Source organism: Theropithecus gelada, chromosome 1, assembly GCF_003255815.1.
Source record: "Theropithecus gelada isolate Dixy chromosome 1, Tgel_1.0, whole genome shotgun sequence".
NCBI lineage: Eukaryota > Metazoa > Chordata > Mammalia > Primates > Cercopithecidae > Theropithecus > Theropithecus gelada.
The window spans coordinates 44,513,233-44,540,213 of record NC_037668.1 but is presented as its reverse complement, the minus strand read 5'-3'; the positions used below and the strand labels follow the sequence as shown (position 1 = coordinate 44,540,213).

Below are 26,981 nucleotides of genomic sequence, written 5' to 3'. Positions count from 1 at the left end.
ACTGAGGCAAGAGAATCGCTTGAACCCGGGAGGCGGAGGTTGCGGTGAGCCAGGATCGCACCATTGCTCTCCAGCCTGGGCAACAAGAGTGAAACTCCATCTCAAAAATAAATAAATAAATAGGTTAATTTTTTAAAAAGCACTTAAATATGGATATATGCAGTAACATATATGAATCTCAGAAGCATTATGTTGAGTGAAAGAAGCTAGACACAAGACTACGTACCATATGATACCATTTATATGAATTCTGTAAAAGGCAGATTCGTGATGATAGCTGATCAGTTGCTAAGAGTAGGGAAAGGGGACTTATGTTTGCCACCAAGGGCACAAAAGACCTTTTTGGATGGAATTATTCTGTTGTAATTGTGGTAGGATTACATTGCTTTGTCAAAACTCATCACATTATACCCTTAAAACTAGTGAATTTTATTATAATGAATTATACCTCATTAAATGTCACAGAAAAAAGACCCCAAAAAATGGGACATTAAGCAAGCAAAGACCACTGGAGTTGATACCTTTAGGAATCTTTCCTCTTCTCACTTCCAAATACCACAAGGTGGCATTGGGTGTTCATGTCAGTTTACAAAATGGGGTTCCTGGTGAAAAACATTTGTAGAAATGGCTTTCCTTTTGTTGATGATTTTTGCCAGCTTGGTGATAAGGTAAAACGTTTTCATCTTAACTTTCATTTCCTTCGTATATTTTATTTTCTACTGTTAGCTGATGTTTGTATTTTTAGCTATAGTTAATACGGGAACTTTAACAAGAAATAATGTTACTGGCGAGGGTCTTGACCATAGGTCATCCAGGTTCTTGGCATGTTGAACAAAGAATAGGACAAAACACACAAAGCAACAGAAGACAAAAGCATAGATGTATTGAAATGAAAGTACACTCCACAGAGTGGGAGTGGGATCCAGCAAGTGGCTCAAGAGCCCCAGCTGCACAGTCTCTGGGATTTAAGTACCCTGTAGGGGTTTCCTATTGGTTACACCCTATGCAAATGAAGACTTGGCCTGAGACGAATCAGAGGCTGTAGTGAAGGCTTCCTGTCTCCAAACGGTCTTCTACTGCCTCAGTAATAAACACCACTGCATCTTTTTGTAATTAGTCAATTAACCTTCCGAGTTTTTACTTTTCTATATCAGTTTATTTTAAAAATTAGCAGGCCTGGAATATAGTCTTTTCTTTCTTTCTTTGTTTTTATTTCTTTTTTTTTATTTTTTATTTTTGAAAAAGAGTCTCACTCTGTTGCCCAGGCTAGAGTGCATTGGCATGATCATGGCTCTCTGCAGCCTCAACCTCTCAGGCCCAAGTGGTCCTCCCACCTCTGCCTCCTGAGACGCACACTACCACACCCAGCTAATCTTTATTTTTTGTAGAGATGGGATTTTGCCCTGTTTCCCAGGCTGGTCTCAAACTCATGGGCTCAATCAATTCTCTCACTTCTGCCTCCCAAAGTGCTGGGATTACAGGCATGAGCCACCACCCTCAGACCACACCCCACACTCCTTCCCCTCAATACTGGTTTGTCAAGCCACCACTTAGATGTCGCTTGAGGAAGCCTTCTCTGACTCTTACACTCATTGAAGTCTCTGCTGTATTCATCCAGAGCTCCCTGTACTTTCCCATCAGTATTACTCTTTATATTCATTGTGAATGTTTAACTTAACTCTTGTTCACTACAAAGTAAGTTCTGTGAAAATGAAGGTTTTTGTGTATTTTATTAAGTGCTGTAGCACTAGCCCCTAATACCATGTCTGATATATTAGCATATGATAGGTGCTTAATACTTGTTGGATATTGAATGACTGCCTTTTCCCAGAAGATTATATATCAGTAATGTGTGAGTTTATATCCAGCATTACATCTGTTGTGCCAGCAAAATGGAATTGTCTTGCATTTCTAATTTTTTTTTCCTTTTTGTGAACTTTTAAAAATTTCAGGCCTCCCGAGGAGCCCAGACAGCTGCAGCCGCAGCTCCCCGTATCAAGAAATTTGCCATCTATCGATGGGACCCAGACAAGGCTGGAGACAAACCTCATATGCAGACTTATGAAGTTGACCTTAATAAGTGAGTATCTCTATGAAAGCCAGGTATTGAAGGAGAGTTCTTGATTCGATTTAGGGACATGCTTTTCACACCCTTGGAAGGCTTAAAAATCCGAGATCATCTGGTGGCTCTGGAATCTGTTGTTTTTAAAACAAGAATGAGGTTGGACCGGGCACAGTGGCTCACGCCTATAATCCCAGCACTTTGAGAGGCTCAGGCGGGCAGATCATCTGAGGTTGGGAGTTCCAGACCAACCTGGCCAACATGGCAAAACCCTGTCTCTACTAAAAATACAAAAATTAGCCGGGTGTAGTGGCTCATGCCTGTAATCCCAGCCACTCAGGAGGCTGGGGCACAAGAATCACTTGAACCCAGGAGGCAGAAGTTGCAGCGAGCTGAGATCATGCCATTGCACTACAGCCTGGGCAACAGAGTGAGACTCTGTCTCCAAAAAAGAAAAAAGAATGAGGTTGGTACCTGATCCAGAAAAATAATACCAAAATAATTCCCAAATGAAAGTGTGACAAATTTCTAGAAATACTGGTACAGTTAACTTTATGCACAGTATTTAAAGTCATTTAGCATATTACTATTTTTTTAATGCTTAATGTATTGATTATATCTTATACGTCTGGACCTGTGTTTTCTGTAATAATAACAGAACTGCCAGAAACTTGCCTAGAATGGACAAGGTAGGGATGTGGTTAAAATGTTAAAAATTGGACTTGTGTGTTAGTTTTCTATTTCTGTCAGAGCAAATTACCATAAAATTAGTGACTTAAAACAACCTAAATGTATTATCTTATAGTTCTGTAGGTCAAAAGACTGGTATAGTCTCATCAGACTATAATCAAGGTGTCAGCAGGCTGCGTTCCTTTCTGGAGCCTAGGGGAAAATATTTTGTGTTCATTTGGGCTATTGGCGGAATGCAGTTCCTTGTGGTTGTGAGCCCGAGGTCCCTGTCATTCTGCTGACTGTAAGCTGAGGGCCGTTTCAAGCTTCTAGAGGCTGCCGCACTACTTGGCTCTTGGCCTCTGCTTCCATTGTCAGAAGCAGCAGTAGCAGGTTGAGTCCTTCTTCACATCACATCTCTCAAAACTACTCTTCTTCCAGCATCTTTCACTTTTAGGGAACTCCACAGTTAGCCAAAGAAAACAAAGAAGCTAGCAAGCTAGGCTCTAGCCTCCTGCTGCTCCAGTCCATGCCCCCGTACAACCAGAACTGTTCTTTGATCTATTTTATGTGTAAGTGAATAAGTGTTTTATTTGTTTCAAACAAAAGCTTCTGTGGCACCAAAAAAGAAGTTTGAAAACCACGAATACTCTTAATGCTTATTTTGACTTTCTGTGATGACACGTAAGTGCTATTAATGAGGTAGCATTAATTGATACATAACCTTCTTAAATAGACAAAATTTTCAAATACTCAGCAACCAAAAGTCCCCAGCAAAATTCAAAGGAATAGAAATTGCACAGACCACATTTTTGGACCAAAATACAGTAAAACTAAGAACTCATATTAAAAATATAAACAGGCGGGGCGCGGTGGCTCACAACTATAATCCCAGCACTTTGGGAGGCCGAGGCAGGTGGATCGCTTGAGGTCAGGCATTCAAGACCAGCCTGGCCAACATGGTGAAACCCTGTCTCTACTAAAATACAAAAATAAGCTGGGTGTTGTGGCAGGTGCCTGCAATCCCAGCTATTTGGGAGGCTGAGGCACGAGAATCATTTGAACCTGGGAGGAGGAGGTAGTGAGCCGAGATCTCACCCCTGCACTCCAGCCTGGGTGACAGAGCAAGACTGTGTCTCAAAAAAAAAAAAAAAAGCAAAAAAAAAACTAATAAAACAAAAAACGCTACTGCTTAGAAAATAAAAAGTACATTTCTAACTGCCTATTTGATCAGGAACACATAAAAAATATTGCCAGATACCTAGAAAGTAAAGACATTGCAAATCACAACTTAGAGAATGTGGCTAAAACTGGAAGAGTTAAAGTCATAACTATCTTTTTGAGACAGGGTCTGTCTGTCACCCAGGTTAGAGTGCAGTGGCATGCTCACGGTTTACTGCAACCTCAGCCTCCCAGGCTCAAGCAATCCACCTGCCTCACCCTCCTGAGCAACTGGGACTATAGGCACATGCCACCACACCCAGCTAAGTTTTGTATTTTTTGTAGAGATGGAGTTTCACTATGTTGCCCAGCCTGGTCTCAAACTCCTGGGCTCAAGCAATCCACCCATTTCAGCTTCCCAAAGTCCTAGGATTACAGGCATGAGCCACAGCACCCGGCCCATAACTCTTATTTAATGATAAAAATTTTTTTTTTTTTTTTTTTTTTTTTTTTTTTGAGGCGGAGTCTCCCTCTGTCGCCCAGGCTGGAGTGCAGTGGCCGGATCTCAGCTCACTGCAAGCTCCGCCTCCCGGGTTTACGCCATTCTCCAGCCTCAGCCTCCCGAGTAGCTGGGACTACAGGCGCCCGCCACCTCGCCCGGCTAGATTTTTGTATTTTTTAGTAGAGACGGGGTTTCACCGTGTTAGCCAGGATGGTCTTGATCTCCTGACCTTGTGATCCGCCCATCTCGGCCTCCCAAAGTACTGGGATTACAGGCTTGAGCCACCGCGCCCGGCCAATGATAAAAAATTTAAAGAATCTTTGGGTTCATTTCCAATTTTGGCACAGTAGCTCTTATCAGACTAACCCTCCTACAAATAACAATTATCAACTCCGGACGAAATGTAAGAAACAAGTGCCTGAACAGTGGAGAAGGACCAAGAGTGAGCAGACACTGGAGGGGAGTTGACACTTGGAAGAATGAAATGGCATTGGACAAATTACCATTTTATTGTTACATGATTTTGCTGAGGACAAGTCCAAGTTGGTATGGGAAGTAACGGGACTAACAGTTGGATGGAAAACCACAATCCGGCTGGGTGCGTTGGCTCATACCTGTAATCCCAGCGCTTTGGGAGGCCAAAGCAGGCCAACATGATGAAACCCCATCTCTACTAAAAATACAAAAATTAGCCAGACATGGTGGCACATGCCTCTAATCCCAGCCACTCTGGAGGCTAATGGGGGAGAATCACTTCAATGTGGGAGGTGGAGGTTGCAGTGAGCCAAGATCACACCACTGCACTCCAGCCTGGGCAACAGAGTGAGACTCTGTCTCAAAAAAATAAACAATCTTAGCTTGAATAATGAGAAGACACATTTTGGGGCTTCCACAACCACTAGGAAATGAGGGGGAAAGCCTGGAAAGAAGAGAACCACAGAGGAGGCACACTAAATGCTGTTCATGAACTCTGCCCAAATCTTGTGTTCAGCCATGTTAATTGCCTGTGTAAAATGTTAAAATCCACACTTTTCAGAAAAACATAGTACAATCCAGATTCTCTACAGCATATTAATTTTTCTTTTTTTTTTTTTAATTTTTTTTGAGTCTGAGTTTCATTCTGTCGCCTGGGCTGGAGTACAGTGGTGCGATCTTGGCTCATTGCAACCTCCGTCTCCCGGGTTCAAGCAATTCCCTTGCCTCAGCCTCCTGAGTAGCTGGGACTACAGGCGCCCGCCACCACACCCGTCTAATTTTTGTGTTTTTAGTAGAGTTGGGGTTTCGCCACGTTGGCCAGGCTGGTCTTGATCTCCTGGCCTCAGGTGATCCACCCACCTCAGCCTCCCAAAGTGCTGGGATTACAGGCATGAGCCACTGAGCCCAGTGGAATTTAAAGAATTTTTTAATTTCCTCACATATAAAGGAAATTATGCTCATAATGAAATAGGAAATTTCCATAGAGAAATAGAAACTATTGAAAAGCCAAATGGAAAATCTAGTACTGAAAAATGCAATGTGTGAAAAGGAAAATTCATCAGATGGCTTTAACAGCAGATTGGAAATGGCAATAAGAAGAATCAGCAAACTTAAAAATATTAATAGAAATTATCTAATTTTTTTGTTGTTTTGGGGGTTTTTTTTGTTTGTTTTTTGAGACGGAGTCTTTTTTTTTTTTTTTTTTTTTTTTTTTTTTTTTTTTTTTTTTTTTTTTGAGACGGAGTTTCGCTGTGTCTCCCAGGCTGGAGTGCAGTGGCGTGATCTCCTCACTGCAAGCTCCGCCTCCCAGGTTCACGCCATTCTCCCGCCTCAGCCTCCCAAGTAGCTGAGACTACAGGCGCCCACCACCACGCCCGGCTAGTTTTTTGTATTTTTAGTAGAGACGGGGTTTCACCATGTTAGCCAGGATAGTCTCGATCTCCTGACCTCGTGATCCACCCGCCTCGGCCTCCCAAAGTGCTGGGATTACAGGCTTGAGCCACCGCGCCCGGCCTGAGACGGAGTCTTGCTGTGTCACCCAGGCTTGAGTGCAGTGGCGCAGTCTTGGCTCATTGCAACCTCTGCCTTCCAGGCTCAAGTGATTCTCCCACCTCAGCCTCCTGAGTAGCTGGGATTACAGATGTGCACCACTATGCCCCAGCTAATTTGTTGTATTTTTAGTAGAGACAAGGTTTTGCCATGTTGGCCAGGCTGGTCTTGAACTCCTGACCTCAAGTGATCCTCCCGCCTCGGCCTCCCAAAGTGCTGGGATTCCAGATGTGAGCCACCACGCCTGGCCAAAATTATCTGTTCTTAAGAAAAAGAAAGATTTTTGAAAAGGGAAAGAGCTCCTGTGATCTATGGAACAGCATCAGAAGGTCTAGGGCAGGCATGGTGGTTCATGCCTGTAATCCCAGCACTTTGGGAAGCTAAGGCAGAAGGATCACTTGAGGCCAAGAGTCCAAGACCAGCTTGGGCAACCTGTGAGACCTTGTCTCTACCAAAAAAATTTTTTCTTTGAAAAATCAGCCAGGCATGGTGGCACATACCTGTAGTCCTAGCTGTTTGGGATGCTGAAGCAAGAAGATAGCTTGAGCTTAGAGGCTGCTATAAGCTGTAATTGTGCCACTGCACTCCAACCTGGGCAACAGAGCAAGACCATGGATGGGTGAGTAGATGGATGGACCTAACACACATGTAATTGGACTTCCAGAAAAAATGGAGAGAAAGAAAAGGCAAAATAAATATCTGTTTGAAGAACTCATGGCCAGGAATTTCCTGAGCCCATGAAAGACATAATTTACATGTCCAGGAAGCTTAGTGAACCCCAACTAGGTAAATAAAAATAAAACTATGCCCTGCTCCATGATGTCAAGTTGCTGACAACCAAAATAGGAGAAAATCTTGAAAGCAGCTGGAGAAAAACAACACGTTACATACAAGGAAACCATATGAAAGATTGCTGACTTCTCATCAGAAACTGGAGGCCAAGAGACAGTGAAATAAATAGCGTCTTTAAAGTACTAAAAGAAAAACTGTCAGCTTGGAATTCCACATTCAGAAAAAAAGATTCTTCAGGATGATTATGAAATGAAAACATTTTCAGATAAACAGAAAGAAAAAGAATTCATGGCCAGAAGACCAGTACTACATGAAATGCTATAGGAAGTTAGTCAGGCTGAGGAAAAACAATACCAGGTGGAAACTTGGCTCTTAGAAAAGGAATGAAGAGCGCTGAACATGGATTTTTTCCTCTTAATTTTGTTGAAATTGATATGACTGTTTAAAGCAAAGTTAAGATATTCTATAATATATAACTCACATAGATGTAATGCATATGATAACTATAGTGTAGGGGCTGGGAGCAGCAGGTAAATAGACCTATAATAATGTAGCAGGATTCTTGCATTACATAAAGTGGCACAATAGTACTTCTAAACAGGTATAAAAAGTTAAAGATGTAAATTATGTAAGTTATAATTCTAGAGTAACTTTTTTTTTTTTCTTCTAAGACAGGACCTCACTCTGTCATCCAGGCTGGAATGCAGTAGCATGATCATAGCTCACTACACCCTCCCAGGCTCAACCAAGCAATCCTCCCTTCCTGAGACCTCCTAGGCTCAAGCAATCCTCCCACCTCAGCCTCCCATGTACCTGGGACTATAGGCATGTACCACTATGCCTGGCCAATTTTTTTTTTTTTTTTTTTTTTGTAGAGACAGGGTCTCACTATGTTGCCCACGCTGGTCTCCTGGGCTCAAGCAGTCCTCCTGCGTCAGCCTCCCAAAGTGCTAGGATTATGGGTGTGAGCCACCATACCCAGCCAAGAGTGTTTTTTTAAATGCAAGGAGATATAGCTAAAAAGCCAATACATAAATTAAAATTGATTTCTAAAAATATTTACTTAGTCTAAAAATATTAGAATAAGAAGGGAAGAAGAGAACAGCAGCAAAATGATGGAACAAATAGTAAAATGATAGACCTAAATCCAGCCTCGTCAATAACTATATTAAATGTAAAAACCATTAAATACTTCCAGTTAAAAAGCCAACAGTGTCATAATAGATTTTTTTTAAGAAAAGCAAAACTCAACTTACATGCTGTTTAAATGCAAGAAAAAGTGCAAAATAAATAAATACATTTGAAAATCAGTGTGATTCACCGTATTAACAGAATAAAGGGGAAAAACCCATTTGATTGCTTTAATATATGCAGAAAAGCATTTGACAAGATTCAACACTAATTCACAATTTTTAAAAATGATAATGGGGGCCGGGCGCGGTGGCTCAAGCCTGTAATCCCAGCACTTTGGGAGGCCGAGGCGGGTGGATCACGAGGTCAGGAGATCGAGACCATCCTGGCTAACATGGTGAAACCCCGTCTCTACTAAAAATACAAAAAACTAGCCGGGCGTGGTGGCGGGCGCCTGTAGTCCCAGCTACTCGGAGGCTGAGGCAGGAGAATGGCGTGAACCTGGGAGGCGGAGCTTGCAGTGAGCCGAGATCGCGCCACTGCACTCCAGCCTGGGTGACACAGCGCGAGACCCCGTCTCAAAAAAAAAAAAAAAAAAATGATAATGGGTTAAATAATTTTCAGTGTGTATATTTTAACAGAATAAATAAATAAAACTATAAGGAATTTGAATTAAAAGAAATAGTCCTAATTTTATTTAAATAATAATAACTGTGAATAGGAAAAGAAGGGAACTTCCTCAGCCAGATGAAGACTGTGAAAACCACAGCTGATAGCATACTTTATTGTGAGATGTCGAACACTTTCCCCATAAGATCAGGAACGAGGAAGGTTGTCCACTCTGTTTTTGAGTTCAACATTGTACTGAAAGTTCTAGCCAGTCCATCAAAGGCAAGTAAAAGAAGTAGAAGGCATATATAAGCTTGTAAAGGAAGAAATTTAACTCTAGTCACAGGCAACATGATTGTTTATATAGAAAATTTCAGGGAGTCCACAAAACTAAAAGAGTAAGTAAATTTAGCCATGCTGCAGGATGTAAGGTCAGTATGCAAAATACTATTTTTGTGTGTGTGTATTTCAGTGGCTACGAATAATTCTATTTTATATGCTAACATCAGCCATTCAAAATTTTACTGGAGGCTTAGCCAGGGTAATTGGGCAAGAAGAAGAAAGAAAAGGAAATTGGAAAAGAAGAAGTAAACCTATCTCTCATAGATAACGTAATCTTGTAACACAAAACCTTGGGCAGGCGCAGTGGCTCGTGCTTGTAATCCCAGCATGTTGGAAGGCTGAAGCAGGAGAATTTTTTTTTTTTTTTTTTTTTTTGAGACAGAGTCTCACTCTGTTGCCCAGGCTGGAGTACAGTGGTGCGATCTTGGCTCAGTGCAACCTCCGCCTCCCGGGTTCAAGCAATTCTCCTGCCTCAGCCTCCCAAGTAGTTGGGACTACAGGCACGTGCCACCACGCCCGGCTAATTTTTTGTATTTTTAGTAGAGATGGGGTTTCACCATGTTAGCCAGGATGGTCTCAATCTCCTGACCTGGTGACCCACCCGCCTCGGCCTCCCAGAGTGCTGGGATTACAGGCATGAGCCACCTGCCTGGCCAATTTGAAATTTTTATAAGATGCAAATATTAGCCTTTGTAATGTAAAAAAAAACAAAGACTGGTTTTGTCATTTAAAATATGCTAGGACAAGAACAGGCAGATCATTAGAATAAAAATGTAGCAACAAAACAGTCTTAATTTTATCTGAGGTCCCAGTATTAAATATGGGAGAAAGGTATTACAAATAAGAAGCAAAAGAGGATTTAGTCAGTGATTTGGGACAACTGATAAAGTTTTTGCAGTTTTAGGGGAGTAACTTAAAATTTTTTTTAAGTAGAAGAAAATGTAAAGTATCAGACCTCAGGAAGGGCAGTGGTCTATTTAGGCTTAAAAGTGATAGATAATGTTGTAAAAGAAAAAATAGCCACCTTTATTAACGTAAACATTTAACTCATGTATGTTTAAAATTCCGTTACCAAAATTAGGAGTCAAATAGCAAATTACTATTGACAGTGAGGGAGGAAGCAGAAATAGCAACAGATATAATATATGAGAGCCTCAGATCATATAAAAGAATTCTTAAGACCCCGGTAAACAGAGGCAAAGAATGTGGACAGACTGAGTGTCTAGAATGAGTCCTCTGGAACAGAGCTTTGTGCAGGCAGGTGGTATCGTGTCTTTTATTCTCTGCTGCATCCCCAGCATCTAGAACAGAACCTGGCAGAGTAAATGTTCAATAAATAATTGTGAAATAAAGAAAAATTAGTAAATTTCTGACAAACATTCAACCTCTGTAGTATTCAGAAATCTCAATTTAAAACACTGAAAACAATAACACTTCGCCAGTATCAGAATAGCAAAGGTTTTTAAAGCTTCCAATTCCCAGTGTTAGCAGAGGTCCAGCAGAAAGGATGTCTGCATATTGCTGATACAAATACAGATAATGGGCCAGGTGCAGTGGCTCACACCTGTAATCCCAGCATTTGGGGAGGCTGAGGCAGGTGGATCACTTGAAGTCAGGAGTTTGAGACCAGCCTGGCCAACATGGGGAAACCCATCTCTACTAAAACTACAAAAATTAGCCGGGTGTGGTGGCATGCACCTGTAATCCCAGCTACTCAGGAGGCTGAGGCAGGAGAATCGCTTGAGCCCAGAGGGTAGAGATTGCAGTGAGCCAAGATCGCACCATTGGTTCACACTCATAATCCCAACACTTTGAGAATCCAAGGCAGGAGGATCACTTGAGTCCAGGAGTTTGAGACCAGCCTGGGCAACATGGCGAAATCCCATCTCTACAAAAAAATACAAAAATTAAGCTGGGCGTGGTGTCGCACACATATGGTCCCAGCTACTGGGGGACTGAGGTGGGAGGATCTCTTGAGCCCGGGATGCAGAGGTTACAGACAGAGCAAGACCCCATCTCAAGGAAAAAAAAAAAAAATGGAATACAGATAATGCTAAAAGAAATGGCATATTTTTAAATATATTTTTAATCTCATGCTAGATAATTACTGAGAGGAATGGGGGCAGGGGTGGCAACCAGAAAATAGATTTGTGGAGCACTTACTATGTGCCAGGTACTGTGAAAACTACATATTTTTATGTAATTTTCACAATAATCCTGTGCCGTAAATATTAACTCTACAGATAAACTGAGGTTCAGAGAGAGTAATTTCCATAGAATCATAGTTTCTACATGATGATTATTATAGTTAAACTATGATTTATGTGTCAGATGCTGCTCTAAAGATCTCGTGTGTATTAACTCACCACCAGAGACGCAGGTGCTGCTCTGTGCACTCAGTGGATGAAATGCCTTGGCAGAAACTAAATCATTTGCCTGTAGGCTGGCAAGTGGCTCAGCCAGAGTTCAGACCAGGCTCTTGGCTGCCAGGCCCGCACTCCAGGTCCCACGCCTAGGGATGCTGCGCTTAGTACCATGCCACTGCCCTTCTATGTTCCAGGAGGCTCACAGTGATTTGATTAGGGGACTGTGAGTGATTGGGTGTCTTTTATTCTCTGTACTATGTCTTCTGTTACGGTTATGTATTATTAATTACTATTTAAAACTATTGTCTAAATCCTAAAAATCAAACTAAAATTTGAAATAAATTATTTGGAAAAACTTTGCAGGGAGCTTCAGAAATAAAAAACAAAAACTTGGCCACTGCATGGAAGTTGTTTCATACTTGTCTACTTCTACTTTAGCTTTCCATTTCCTAGAAATATGTTTGCACTGTGATTTTCAAAATAGAACTGTGCAGTACTTAAAATGTGTAAGAATCTGCAAAAACTACGGAACAAATTCTGAAGGTGACCTGAGAAGGCCAGATGGATAAGCGAATGCATCCAGGTGTCCCTGATTGTATTATGATAAAGTGTAGGGAGGTTGAACTTTACATAAATACCACTGGATATTTTTCTTTGTTAGATGTGGCCCCATGGTATTGGATGCTTTAATCAAGATTAAGAATGAAATTGACTCTACTTTGACCTTCCGAAGATCATGCAGAGAAGGTGAGCATTTCATTCCTGTTGGGCTCCAGATACTTGTGGTCTTCCAGAGAGGCTTGAGCTGGCCAAAACTGATAGAGACATCTAGAAAACAGCTGCAGCTCTCTGCTGGGATAACTTGCTGTGTGACCTAGTTCCTTTTCTTGGGTAAATGCATCCAAAATTCTAACCATGGTGCAAGTTCTGGTTTCTGAGTTTACTTTCCTTTAGGAGCATTCTATCCTGTGGTTACTGCACCTGGCGGACCCTATGAGCTGCTGCACGCCTCAAGGCCTAGCTAGGACCTGCTGGCTGGCACCCTCCATGCTGCTGAGCTATTTTATTAAGGGAGCAGTGGAGAGCTTCTGTCTGGCACTTATGCTTGTCCAGCAGGGGAGATGTGCGTGTCTCCCTCAGCTCCCAGCATGACGTGTACTCGGTAGCTGTGTTCCGGATTGGTTGGCCCAGTGTCTCCCTCAGCGTGTGGTTACTTGTGCTGCTGGCACCACGTGAGCCCATTTGAGGCAGTGTGCAGACCAACATTTTCTACGTCAATAGCAATGTATTTATTTTCTGTATCGGAAAAATATAATTATTGCTGGGTGCGATGGCTCACACCTGTAATCCCAGCACTTTGGGAGGCTGAGGCGGGTGGATCACCTGAGGTCAGGAGTTCGAGACCAACCTGGCCAACATGGTAAAACCTTGTCTTTACTAAAAATACAAAAATTAGCCGGGCATGATAGCGGGCCCCTGTAATCCCGGCTATTGGGGAGGCTGAGGCAGGAGAATCACTTGAACCCGCAAGCTGGAGTTTTCTGTGAGCCGAGATCATGCCACTGCACTCCAGCCTGGGCAATAGAGTGAGACTATCTCAAAAAAAAAAGAAAAATATAATTACTAATAATGGTATAATAAGGATATAAGTGGTTTTTTAGTGTGAATTTAAGCAAACAAGTTAAAGAAAACTCAAGAGATACTTTAAAGAAAGTTGATGCAGGTGGTTCTCAGATATGGCAAAAATTGCACGGGGTGCCGTGAAGGCCGACTGGCCTGATGGCCATGGAGCCAGACTGTGTGCCCGGCCCTGGTCTGTGCACTGGACATGAGGTAGATGAGTGTGCTTATTATTGACCTTCAATTTAAAGGAGAGGCCCAGAAAGGGTAATGGACTTCCTGAAGGACACATAGAGAGTGACTTAAGAGCCAGGAGTCAGTCAAAGCTGTCAGATTCCAGACTCCAGATCTGCTCTCTCAGGCACTGACTTGGCTTGAAACACCTGGGATAAAACAAAAGCAGAGAGTAACTTGGTTTTGTGAGGACACTGAGCTTTTTTCTAAGAGAACCCTAAAAAAAAAAAAAAAAAAAAAAAAAGGAAAAGCCAGTATAGATATTAGCCCATTGCTTTTTATCTGTTCGACTGTACATTTCAAGCATTTCAAGTCTTTTCTAAATCTAATTTTTGCAAATGCTGATGGATATGATGATAGTTCAGCTGAGTCCTGCTGTTCAGGGAACATTCTGCAGCAGTTAAACAGCAGCCTTCCCCATGTAAGTCCTGACACCACAGGAAAGGTAGATGCTTTTCAGTAACCTTTCCCTGTAGGTCTCTTTCAGAGCCAAGAACATAAGGTATGACCCATCTGGACTAAAAGAAAAATGAGGCAGAATTGTATCAATTGCTACTCCTTTTTATGCCCATCTTGTTTTCTTTTTTTTTTTTTTTTAATTCCCATCTTGAAAGAGAATTCCCAGAGAGCCTTTTTGAGAGAAAGGTCATTGGATTTATTTTTTTAATTTTTATGCCATTTCTTGTAAAAGCAAACTGCTCTAGTTGGATGCCAGGTGTACATAAATGTATTGATAATATCCAGTCTCTTGCTTAAGACACATCTTTGTGTTCTCTTAAACTCTTACTAAGATTTACATGAGAGGGAGAGAGTCTTACTGTCTTTTCTAGTCTTATGAAAGTGATAACTGACTGGGCACAGTGGCTCACGCCTATGATCCCAGTACTTTGGAAGGTCTAGTGGTAGGCCAGCTTGAGGCTAGGAGTTTGAGACCAGCTTGGGAAACATAGACTCCCTTTCCATTTAAAAAAAAAAAAAGGTGAGGCCAAGCGTGGCGGCTCATGCCTGTAATCCCAGCACTTTGGGAGGCTGAGGCAGGTAGATCACAAGGTCAGGAGTTTGAGACCAGCCTGACCAACATGTTAAAACCCCGTCTCTACTAAAAATATAGTAATTAGCCGAGTGTGGTGGCACGCGCCTGTAATCCCAGCTACTCAGGAGGCTGAGGCAGGAGAATCACTTGAACCTGGGAGGCAGAGCTTGCAGTAAGCCGAGATCGCGCCACTGTACTCCAGTCTGGGCGAAAGAGCGAGATTCCGTCTCAAAAGAAAAAAGAAAATGGTGATAACCAGTGCAACTTTCTCAAGCAATCAGGTTTCTCTGACCTAATGATCTTCAAAAAACAGCTTCAGAGGACTGGCACTAGAGGTTTAGAGTACATAATCATTTTTAAACTCCGAAATGCCCAGGAAATTTGCATATACAGGAAGTAGGTCCAGGCTAAGAAAATTCTCTGTCAGGGTCCTGAGTCAGCATGTTTTTTGTTTAGTTTGCTTTGCTTTGCCTCAGTTTCACATTAGTTGATTTTCTTCTCCTCTTTGGAAAGTCCATGCTGAGTCAGTTTTTGTGGGTTTCATAACCCCACGGTACTATGCTGCTTATTTTAAGTAGGAAAGCCTTACGTCTGTTGAGTGTGGTAGCTCAGGCCTGTAATCCCAACACAGTGGGAGGCAAAGGCAGAAGGATTACTTGAGGCTGTGAGTTAGAGACCAGCCTGGGCAATAAAGTGAAACCCTGCTCTACAAAAAAAAATTTATTTTTTTTTTTTTTGAGATAGAGTCTTGCTTTGTCACCCAGGCTGGAGTGCAGTGGCGCGATCTTGGCTCACTGCAACCTTCGCCTCCCCAGTTCAAGTGATTTTCCCGCCTCACCCTCCCGAGTAGCTGGGATTACAGGCACCTGCCACGACTTACATTTTTAGTAGAGACAGGGTTTTACCATGTTGGCCAAGCTGGTCTCGAACTCCTGACCTCAAGTTGTCTGCCCACCTCAGCCTCCCAAAGTACTGGGATTCCAGGTGTGAGCCACTTCACCCAACCTACAAAAAATTTTTTTGAATTCGTCGGGCATGGCGGCACATGCCTGTAGTCCCAGCTACTCAGGAGGCTGTGGTAGAGGTTCGCTTGAGTCCAGAAGTTTGAGGCTAAAGTGAACTACAGTGAGCTATGACTCCCCCACTGCACTTCAGCCTGGGTGATAGAGCAAGACTCAGCCAAGAAAAAAAAAGAGTTATCTCTTGATAATCTGTATCCAGGTCACCTCAACCTTAAGATGACCAAGACAGTGTTGATTTACTTTACTTTTGAGTGTTGTATCTGTTAGATTTGTGTTCAAATAACAGTGGCTTTAAAAAACAGGCTTACAGGCGTGAGTCACCACGCCCACCGCTAGTCGGGAGGCTGAGACAGGAGAATCACTTGAACCGGGGAGGCGGAGGTTGTGGTGAGCCAAGATCGCGCCATTGCACTCCAGCCTGGACAACAAGAGCAAAACTCTGTCTCAAAAAAAAAAAAAAAAACATTGACGGGTGCGCAGTGGCCCACACCTGTAATCCCAGTGCTTTGGGAGGCCAAGGCAGGCAGATTGCTTGAGCCCAGCAGTTCAAGCCCAGCCTGGGCAACATAACAAAACCCTGTCTCTACAAGCCCCATCAGTACAAAAATTACAGAAAATTAGCTGGGTGTGGTGGGCTGCTTCTGTAGTCCCAGCTAGTTGGGAGGCTGAGGTGGGAGAATCACTTGAACTCAGGGGTTGAGGGCTACAGTGAGCTATGATTGCACCACTGCACTCCGGCCTGGTGACAGAGTGAGACTGTTTCTTTAAAAACAACAACAACAGGCCGGGCGCGGTGGCTCAAGCCTGTAATCCCAGCACTTTGGGAGGCCGAGGCGGGTGGATCACAAGGTCAGGAGATCGAGACTATCCTGGCTAACATGGTGAAACCCCGTCTCTACTAAAAATACAAAAAACTAGCCGGGCGCGGTAGCGGGCGCCTGTAGTCCCAGCTACTTGGGAGGCTGAGGCGGGAGAATGGCGTGAACCCGGGGGGCGGAGCTTGCAGTGAGCCGAGATCGCGCCACTGCACTCCAGCCTGGGAGACACAGTGAGACTCCGTCTCAAAAAAAAAAAAAAAAAAAAAAAACAACAACAACAAAAAAAACCACACACACAGGCTGATTTTTCTCTCAAAACACTTGACACATAGAGCTAGAACTGCTGTGGAAACTCCATGGCGCCAGTAGTGCCCAAGCCCCTGGCCTCCTCCAGTGCCATCCTTGGCATGTGGCTTCTAACCTCAAGGTTGCCACATGGTCATGGAGTGGTTTTTGGAACTCAAGCCATTAGAACCACATTCGAGGCAGGAAGAAGGAAGGAAGGGAGAAAAGGCCACAGGCACCTCTGTCAGAGGCATGTTCCATGTCAGTGCTGCCCCTGATGGCAGAGCAAGGAGGACCCAGAAGAAAGGATTTGGGGCAGGACTGATTCCAGATATGGGTGAGGATGTGTTAAATGTGTGTCTCTTTCAGGCATCTGTGGCTCTTGTGCAATGAACATCAATGGAGGCAACACTCTAGCTTGCACCCGAAGGATTGACACCAACCTCAATAAGGTCTCAAAAATCTACCCTCTTCCGCATATGTATGTGATAAAGGACCTTGTTCCCGTGAGTTTCTGCATCTCTCTGGTTTTGTTTTTGTTTTTGCTTACATGGGGGGTGGTGCTATGTGCGTTATGCTATTAGTTTTTCAGGGCAGGATTTGAGTATTTAAGGCTCCTCTTCTAGTCAGATAGTAAATAGATGGGACTATTTCCTATGTTATGGCAAGAGGAGGACCACAGTGTCACTGAGAGGTTAGGAAAATCCCCAGATCTAAGACAGTGTGACCAGAGTTTAATTAAAGAATTTGAATGGCAGAAGATAAATGCCTAGAAAATCCTCCAGCAGCTCATTTGGTGAGGTTTGTTTGAGAATAACAGGGCACAGAATTTTAGAGTTGGAACATTCCCAGAAATGAATAATTTGGCCATAACTACAAAGAAATCATGTGGAAAATACCTGTTGGGAAAGCAACAGCTGTTTATGAGTTCTACTTTAATTTCTGCCTCCCTGTATTTGACCACCTTTGCTGACGTGGTGTTTTCAAGGGCAGAAAGGACTGTGGGATTGGCAGGTTTCCCAGGTAGGTGAGGGAGACGTTTCCTAACCATGCTTAACATTGTGACCATTTCTCCTTTTGTAATCTTTGCATATATTCGTGACAAGAGAGTCTGGCTTCTGCCTGGCATAGAGTGGACGACTAGTCAAGTGTCCAAGAAATGGGGTAAATAAAGCTGAGGTGATGATGGAATCTGATCCTTTTCTTCTTCTTCCTCTTAACCACAGGATTTGAGCAACTTCTATGCTCAGTACAAATCCATTGAGCCTTATTTGAAGAAGAAGGATGAATCTCAGGAAGGCAAGCAGCAGTATCTGCAGTCCATAGAAGAGCGTGAGAAACTGGTCATTAGTCCCTATTTATTGTTTTGATCTGAAAAATTTATTGCAAAGATGTTTGCCAGGAGTGTGACTTGTCAGGGAACATGAGCTGATGCAAGCCATTTAGTGTATCCTGGAAAGGAACTGGCACAAGGGTGGGGCAGTCATCCTCTTAGGGCCGGGTGAGTAGTGTGAACCCATGAATGGCCCAGAGTGGACCAAGGAGCTAGAGCCCCTGTGCCACACGGCAGGGGCAGGTGGTTGCTGTGTTGCAGTCCATCTTTTTCAAAATAAACCAGTATGTAAATTGCCTGGGCTTTAAAAGGTGACCGGTAAGTCAGAACTGTTCCCTCACTGGGGGCAAAATGAAACACATATGCTGGCCAGTTGTAACTACCACCATCCTGCTTTACAAATGGGAGTGAAATGTTAATGGCAAAACAGAGTATCGATGTTCATAATTCTGGTGATCTGTGGGATGGGATTGTTTCTGGCCTGCTGACTGTCTGGGAGTTGCCATTCCCATGTACAGGCTATAAAATCTTAAAGCAGAGGCATCATTATCAAGTTTTCAGTCTTTCTTCTTCTACACTACTTTTACTCCTCTGCGAAGAAATCTTCTGTGATTTGCACACTCCCTCCCTGCATACTCATGGACATGAGGAGGTAGGAATGGGCCAAATGGAGACAGAGCCCCAGCTGTAGACCTGCACAGGGCCAAGGGCAATGGCTGTGTCTTTTTCCTTTCTGGATCCCTAGGCCCTGGCGCATGTTATTTTATCAACAAATATTAGTTATGTAAATACTGTAAAAATATATAGAAATTTTTAAAAAGGCCAGATGCAGTGGTGCATGCCAATAGTCCCAACCACTCAGGAGTCTGAGGTAAGAGGATCACCTGAGCCCAGGAGTTTGAGAGTTTGACGCCAGCCCGGGCAACGTAGCAAGATTTTGTCTCTAAAACATGTACATATATATGAATATATGAAAAGTATCAGTTGTTTGAATGAATAAATGAATTCTACCTTTTAAGACTTGGCAAATATTTAGCATCCTGTCCCGTTGCCCATAAAATGTTAAGAAAGGGGAGTTCGGCCAGGTGCAGTGGCTCACCTGTAATTCCAGCACTTAGGGAGGCTGAGGTGGGCAGATCACTTGAGGTCAGGAGTTCAGGACCAACCTGGCCAACATGATAAAACCTCATCTTTACGGAAAATACAAAAATTAGCTGAGTGTGGTGGCTTACACCTGTAATCCCAGCTACTCAGGAAGCTAAGGCAGGAGAATTGCTTGAACACAGGAGGTGGAGGTTTCAGTGCGCCAAGATTGTGCCACTGCACTTCAGCCTGGGCAACAGAGCAAGACTCCGTCTCAAAAAAAAAAAAAAACAAAAGGGGAGTCCTAGTAAGTGTGCCCAGTCTGTCACCATCGAGATAGTGAGGGTCAGCACAGTGGCCTGCAAGTCAGAGTAAGCCTGGGATGAGACTTCAGAGCCACTCTTCTCAGACTGCAGCTCTGCCCCTCAGTTTCTACCTCCCAGAGTCTCGTGCATCCCAGAGTCCAGGCTGAACCAGGCCCTCTGGCCCAACGAGTCCTCTTGCATTCCTAGGCAGGACTGATGCGTAGCTAGCGAACATCTCCCAGATGGGATACTACTAGGGATTGAAGAGTTCCCCTGAGCATGTTTGGTTTCTAGATACAAGTTGAATATTCCTTATCCTAAATGCTTGGGTTTCAGTGTTTGGGGTTTCAGGTGTTTTCAGATTTTGGAATATTTGCCTTACACTTACCAGTTAAGCACCCTAAATCCAAAATCTGAAATCCATGCTCCAGTGAGCATTTCCTTTGAGCAGCATATTGGTGCTCAAAAAGTTTCAGATTTTGGAACATTTTGGATTTCAGATTTTCAGATTTGGGATGCCCAACCTGTAATAGAAATTTACTCATTTACATACCAAACATTTAACATTTTTTTGCTCCCTTGAATTAGTATGCTGAACTTAATAAATAATTGGAAAATATGGAGAAATTTATGTATGTATTTATTTTTAATTGGGCAGCCCCCAAACTGGAATAGGTTCAGAGAGGCTCCATCGTTTTTTAAATAAGCTATAATTTCCAGCCTGGGGAACATAGGGTGACCCTGTCTCTGCAAAAACTTTAAAACTTAGCCAGTCATGGTGGTGTGCACCTATAGTCCCAGCTACTTAAGAGGCTGAGATGGGAGGATTGCTTGAGCAGAAGAGTTCCAGGCTGCAGTGAACTGTGATTGTGCCACTGTGCTCCAGCCAGGGGGACACAGGAAGACCCTGTCTCAAAAAAATAATTGATAATTCCACCACCAAAACATAATCTCTGTTAATATGTTAATATTTATAATTTCCTTTGTTTTTTGTTTATTACACTATATTTTTATGTAGCTGGGACCAAAATGTAAATATGCTTTTATATTCTGCTTTTTTCACTTATGTTACTGTGAGCATTTTCTCCATGTTCTTAAAATTCTTCATTAGCATTAACTTACACTTTGCTTTCTACTGCTTCAGATGTATGCACCATGCATTATAAAACCATTTCACTATTGCTGGACAATGAAATTGTTTCCAGTTTTTTACTGTTAGAAATAAGGCTAGATGAACATCTTTATCCTTCAAGTTCTGCCCCAAAACATTCTAATTTCTTTTTACGGATTTTTCTAGGAGTGGGTTAAAGAATATGACTATTCTAAAGACCCCTAATCCTATGACCTTATGCCTTCTAGCCCAATGGGGCCAGTTGACACTCCCACCAGCCGTCTGAACAGCTGAACCAAATAGATTTGGTTGAAGACTCATGGTTCAGTCACAACCATCGGTTCTGTCTCATCTGTTCTCAACTGTCACCTCAGGTGTCAGTGGGCCCCTTTCGTTTTGCTGCTTTTAATCCATTTCTGTTGTTTCCAAACTCAGAAAGCCCGGTTTGTGTTTCGGACTTGTTGGGCAGATTGAGCCAGTGTGGCAGGTGTGAAAGTGCAGGAAGCCAGAGCCAGCTGCTGGGGCCACATCCTGATTCTGCTGCCTACAGTGGCACGTCCCTGGGCACATGGCCTAACTCGCTCTCTGTGCCTTGGTCTTTACCTGTAAGTGGAACTTGCTGGACTCACCTCACAGGATTACTGTGATGATCAGTTGAGGAAAACGTGTAAGGCGCAGGGCTCTCCGTCAGGATTGGCAGTGGCAGTCACTGGGGATGATGTTGAGGTTTCCAGTGAAAACCTGAGGGCCCTTCTGCTGAGCCCAGGGCAGAAGCAGCTGTAGACTTCTGCTGCTTCAGCCCCCAGGCTTTTGAATCTCTCCCCTCTTGACCGCATTCCAGGAAGCTGGAATTGATGGGAGTTGTTTTTGTATTCTTGTTTTCTATTTCTTTTTTAGACAAGTGAGAGGTTCTTGTTTATTGAAGTTTCGGAAAGTGCACTATACGTGGACTTAAGAACCCTGGGCAGATGTTTACATTTCACTTGCAAGATCTTTATTAATCTGCTAAATATCTGCAAATCACACCTTGGATTTTGCCAAGAAAATTCACGTGCAAGCAGGCATTTTATTCATGCACTGACCCCAAAGGTCACATTTAATCAGCTGAAGACATAGCAGAGTCTCTACCCTCACAAGCTCCTGCCTGTCCTTTCTCCCCATACAGGACGGGCTCTACGAGTGCATTCTCTGTGCCTGCTGTAGCACCAGCTGCCCCAGCTACTGGTGGAACGGAGACAAATATCTGGGGCCTGCAGTTCTTATGCAGGTGAGGTTCTCCTTAATTGCTTTAAGAGAAATTGATACTGAAGCATCCAGAAGTCCAAGAGGACAATAGACAGCTGTAAGCCAGCCATTCTGAGGGGCCTGGTTTCCTTCATTGCCATCCAGTCCAAACAGGGTAATTGGTTGTATTGCATTCACTTGCTTTCGGTAAATCTGGGGCCTTGTCTGCAAATTGCCTTTGTTTCAGTGTGGTAAGAGTCACCCCAAGGGGTGGCAAACCATGCCTTGCAGATGTTTAAAACGTATTTCCGTATGCCTGGTGGTCAGAGGCTCCCCATCTCCCTCTGATAGGATTTGTAACATAAGATTTGTAGTGTGCAAGCAGGGGAGAAAGCAGTGTCTTTGAAGGGCAGCTGCCCAGCTATGAGATTAGAAGCTGTTTCCCAGCTAATGAAAGCCTGGATTTAGGGGTTGCCTAGAAAGAAAATAGTATTGGTGTTCACTGCAAAGAAAGTCACTGTCTTTGTTCCCAGAAAGCTTGTGCTTTTTTAGATGTGTGCTTTTCATAGTGTAAGCAACTCAAAAACCAACTTCTCTTTCTCATTTTCCCACAGAAAGAGAAGTTACAGGTTTGTGTGACCACATGAGCAGTATTGATTCCCAGCCATGTAAAGATTGAATAATGAAGTATGCTTACACTTGTCACTTTACCAGCTGCTCTGAGTTGTTGGGGATGTAGAGGTCCTCTAAGTAACACTGCTAGAGCAGTTCCATGGTCATGTGATTAATTCGTTTCAGCTTCTGATTCAGGCTGCTGAGAGGGCTGTGTGAATTCAAAGAATCGTTAAGTGGGACAAATACTATCTGTAGACAGGTCTGTTAAATCATTCCTTTACTCAGAGACAGCGAGTCCAACATGGGTAGGTGCCATAAAGACAGATAAGAGGGTTATATGATACAGTCCCTGCCTTCACCAAATTATAAGCTGGGTAGGAAGCTATTAAGCAACATGAAATAATTAGGAGATGATGCCCAGTGTATATAATGAAGCACCTGGGTACCAGGTGCAGTATGGATCAAAGGTTTGCAGGGACCATTAATCAAGTGGAGCTACACGTGTTGGGAACCTTTCTTTGCAAGATGGACAAGAATTAGAGTGTGGAGATGAGGCATCTAAGCTGAGTGAATTCCCTTTCCTCTGCACTCCCAGAGCTTTGAGTTGAGCCAGGGTACCGCTCTGGCCTGTTGATTGGCAGCTCAGCTAATCATTCCCTGGTTTTCCAGGCCTATCGCTGGATGATTGACTCCAGAGACGACTTCACAGAGGAGCGCCTGGCCAAGCTGCAGGACCCGTTCTCTCTATACCGCTGCCACACCATCATGAACTGCACAAGGACCTGTCCTAAGGTACGTGGGGCTGGTGACCCTCAGCTCTGCCTCAGAGCTGACATGCCAGAGGTAGCATGTGCTCACAAAGAGGCAATTGGTGGAGAGCAACCCTAGTCACTTGAGATGAAAAGGGAGCAGCATGTGCCTGTCCCTTCAGTGTGAACCTAGGAGCTAGTTTGGCTCTTAGTTGCAAGAAGTAGACTGACTCGGGCCAGCTCAGGAGCAGGCTTTATTTGTGGGCTACACAGGGACATTGTGGGAGTTAAGGATACACAAGAACCCATGAGCAGGTACCTGCGTTCAGCCTGACTTCATAGGAAACAGAAAGCGAAAGCCATCAGAATGCGGGCAGCTGTGAGGACTACATTTCTTCTCCATCTCTTTCTTGCGATGTCGGCTGCTAATCTGCCCTGCTCTCCAGCAGCCTGTTCTTTCCTTCAGCTCTGTGGAGGTTTTCTCTGACTCAAAGCTCTGACTTTCGTTCCTCTTCCTGCTTGCATTTGCTGCTGCTTTTGGCTCACTCTGGCCTGGATTCTGCCTCCCAGCACACTTCCAGCTTCAGCCACCCGTCACCTGCTCCCAGCACTTCTCAGCACAGGTTCCCAAGAGGGTGTCACATTGGCCCAGCTCAGCTTCTCATGCCTGCACATCAGAGGCCACAGCTGGCTACAGACTGGCTGCCCTTTGGCCAGGTTCTGTCTCAGTCTGTTTTGTGGTACTATCACAGAATTTCACAGACTCGGTAATTTATAAAGAAGTTTATTTGACACACAGTTCTAGAGGCTGGTACCGGCGTCTGACAAGAATCTTCATGCTGTATTACCCCATGGCAAAAGGCAGAAGGGCAAGAGAAAGGGAGCCCAAGCTTATCCTTTTTTTAGAGATGGAGTTTCACTCTTGTTGCCCAGGCTGGAGTGCAATGGCACAATCTCGGCTCACCGCAACCTCCGTCTCCCAGGTTCAAGCAATTCTCCTGCCTTAGCCTCCCGAGTGGCTGGGATTACAGGCATGCCCCACTCATGCCCGGCTAATTTTGTATTTTTAGTAGAGGTGAGGTTTCTCTATGTTGGTCAGGCTGATCTCAAACTCCCGACCTCAGGTGATCTGCCCACCTTGGCCTCCCAAAGTGCTAGGATTACAGGCATGAGCCACCATGCCCGGCCCTTCTCATCCCCTTTTTTTTTTTTTTTTTTAAAGACAGGGTCTCTGTTGCCCAGGCTGGGGTGCAGTGGTGCAATCATAGCTCACTTCTGCCTGGAACTCCTGGCCTTAAGTGATCCTCCTACCTCCTGAATAGCTAGGACTACAGGCACACACCACACCTGGCTAATCCAAACTCATCCTTTTATCGGGAACCTACTCCTATGATAATGGCCATCCATTGGTGAGGGCAGAGCCACCATAACCTAATCACCTCTGAAAGGTCCCACCTCTCAATACCGTTGCAGTGGGGATTAGGTTTTCAACACATGAGCTTTCAGGGACACGTTCAAACCATAGCAGGTGTGAGCCCTGGTCCAGTCAGCCTTGCCCAGTGGGCAGGGAAGGGCCAGGGCTGTGTGGTTCAGAACATGGCTGCCTTCTGAGCAAAGACTGTGGGCGAGTGATTTCACTTAAAAGTTGCAGTGAGTCGGTGGACGGCAAGGTGGAAAACTGAAGGGTGGCCAGTTAGCGGTAAAAAAAAGATTACATCATGTATTTGAAAACATCAAATCCAAGCTGTAGAATTCACTTGTGATTTTTTTTTTGCCTGGAAACTCTCTGTGTTTCCAGTGGCCTCGCCAGGGGAGCCCCCAGGCTCCAGCTCCCTTCTGTTGCCTGGGCTTCCATCTGGGTCCTGTCCCAGGACTGTGATTTGCCATGCTTGCGCCTGTGAATAGCTACTGACCTCTGAGGCAAGTTATGCTATGAAAGCGCTTGGAACAGTGCCTGGCATAGAGTAAGCACTCAATAAATGTCACCTTCTGTTATTTTTTTAAAACCATGAGTACTGAGCTTGTTTGAGACAGAGACAGCATCTTCAGTGGTGGGGCCTGGCTGTGTACTTCTTCAGAAGCTCTGCAAGTGACTGTAAGGTACATTCCTGGTCACAAACCTGTGCATGGAGGGGATGGGTGCAGCAGACAATGAGACAGCCAAGAACAGGTTCTCTGTGCCTTGCCCTTCCTTCTATAAAACGGCTGGAAGTTGGGACTGAAACAGACATAGGCCGATCATGAAACTGGAAGGGACTTGAGAACCATCAAGTTTAACCCCCTTATAAAGATGGGGAAATTGAGCCCCAGGTGGGGAGGGGAGTGACTCGCCCAAGATCACTGTCAGGTCAGTGGGAAGGTAGGACTAGAGTTAGACCATCTGCCTCCCCATCCAGTGCTCTTTCTTCCTGCACGGATTGGGTATGTACCAACCTTCTAAGTCTAAACACCTTCCTGACCCTGTGGGGACCGGAAATACGCAGGTGGTTCCAGATTGAGAAGGCTATACAGTGAAAAGTCTCCCTCCCACTCCACCCAGCCGCCTCCCTAGAAGTCAGATTCTTGTGTGAACTTCAGAGGTATTTTATGCTGCACACAAATGCATATATGTCCTCTTCTGCCTTTTTTATATCACACTTATCTGTATTTTTTCACCCACTATATTTTGGAGATTATCCCATGTCAGTATATGAAGCATGTCTTTTTGACCAGTCTAGACAATATAGTGAGATTCTATCTCTACAAAAAAAAATTTTTAATTAGCCAGGTGTGGTGGCATGTTCCTGTAGTTTTAGCTACTTGGGAGGCTGAGGCCGGAAGATCACTTGAGCCAGGAGTTCCAGGCCACAGTGAACTATGATCACACTTCAGCCTGGGTGACAGAGCAAGACCCTGTCAAAAAAAAAAAAAAGTATCTTCTTTCTCTTCTTCTCTCAATATCTCTTTTCTTTCTTTCCTTTTCTTCTTTCTTTCCACAACACTTTGGGGGGTAGACTTATCCTTCTAAAATGAGGGAAGCCTTCACTAACGTCAGATAAGACCTTGTCTCATTTTACCAAGTACTTGCTTGTCTCCCTTTCTGCTTCAGTGAGGGTGGCATTCAGTGAGTTTAATTATTATGCCTCCTGCAAAGCAGATGTTAACAGCTGTAGGGGCAAACTGCAGCTAACACCAATGGTATTGGCCAGTTGAACTCATCATGGTTTTACAAAGGGTTAATAGAGGGTCGTTTCTTCCATGTACCTTTGAGAGCTGGTATATGCTGATTTCTGCTGCTGCCGATTTAATAATGTGATGATGTAAAAGATTTAGAGATGTCTGGCTGATTTTGACGTTGGCCTGTAGTCCTAGAAGAGACACTATCCTGGGTGTCTTTGAACATTTCAGAGAGTGCAGCTCTGCCCTGGGCCTGTTTGCCTGTTAGAGTGAGCCACACAAGAAGGAATTGAACGTGGCAGAGCTCTTGCCAGAGGGAACTAACCATCTTCAAATGTTAAAAAAGGTAGAAGAGAGCCCTTAGCCCAACCCCTATGGTTTTGAGGGACTTGATTTGCATTCACCTTGCTTTGACACTGAACCAGCTGAGGAAGGAGTTTCACCCAAGATCTTGGGTTTTCCCATTCAGTTTCAGTTATCATTTGTTATTGATTCTCTTCTCTTTTTTAAAGGGTCTGAATCCAGGGAAAGCTATTGCGGAAATCAAGAAAATGATGGCAACCTATAAGGAGAAGAAAGCTTCAGTTTAAGTGTTTCCATGCTAAACATGACTTAAAACCAGCTCAGAGCTGAACATAATTTATATCTAATTTGAGTTCCTTTAAAGATCTTGGTTTTCCATGAATACAGCATGTATAATAAAAATTTTAGGAAATAAATGTTATTCTACTTTA

General features: G+C 43.8%; 1 protein-coding gene across 1 annotated transcript in view; it reads left to right on the top strand.

The window, feature by feature from the left end:
• The window catches only part of SDHB (succinate dehydrogenase complex iron sulfur subunit B), a 34,448-nt gene extending 7,467 nt beyond the window's left edge, over positions 1–26,981 (top strand). The window contains exons 2-8 of the mRNA XM_025356709.1: positions 1,953–2,080; positions 12,321–12,406; positions 17,041–17,177; positions 17,898–18,014; positions 21,669–21,770; positions 23,012–23,134; positions 26,760–26,981. Coding sequence (XP_025212494.1) covers positions 1,953–2,080; positions 12,321–12,406; positions 17,041–17,177; positions 17,898–18,014; positions 21,669–21,770; positions 23,012–23,134; positions 26,760–26,837 — 771 coding nt within the window. The 3' untranslated portion in view covers positions 26,838–26,981. The remainder of the gene's footprint in view (positions 1–1,952; positions 2,081–12,320; positions 12,407–17,040; positions 17,178–17,897; positions 18,015–21,668; positions 21,771–23,011; positions 23,135–26,759) is intronic.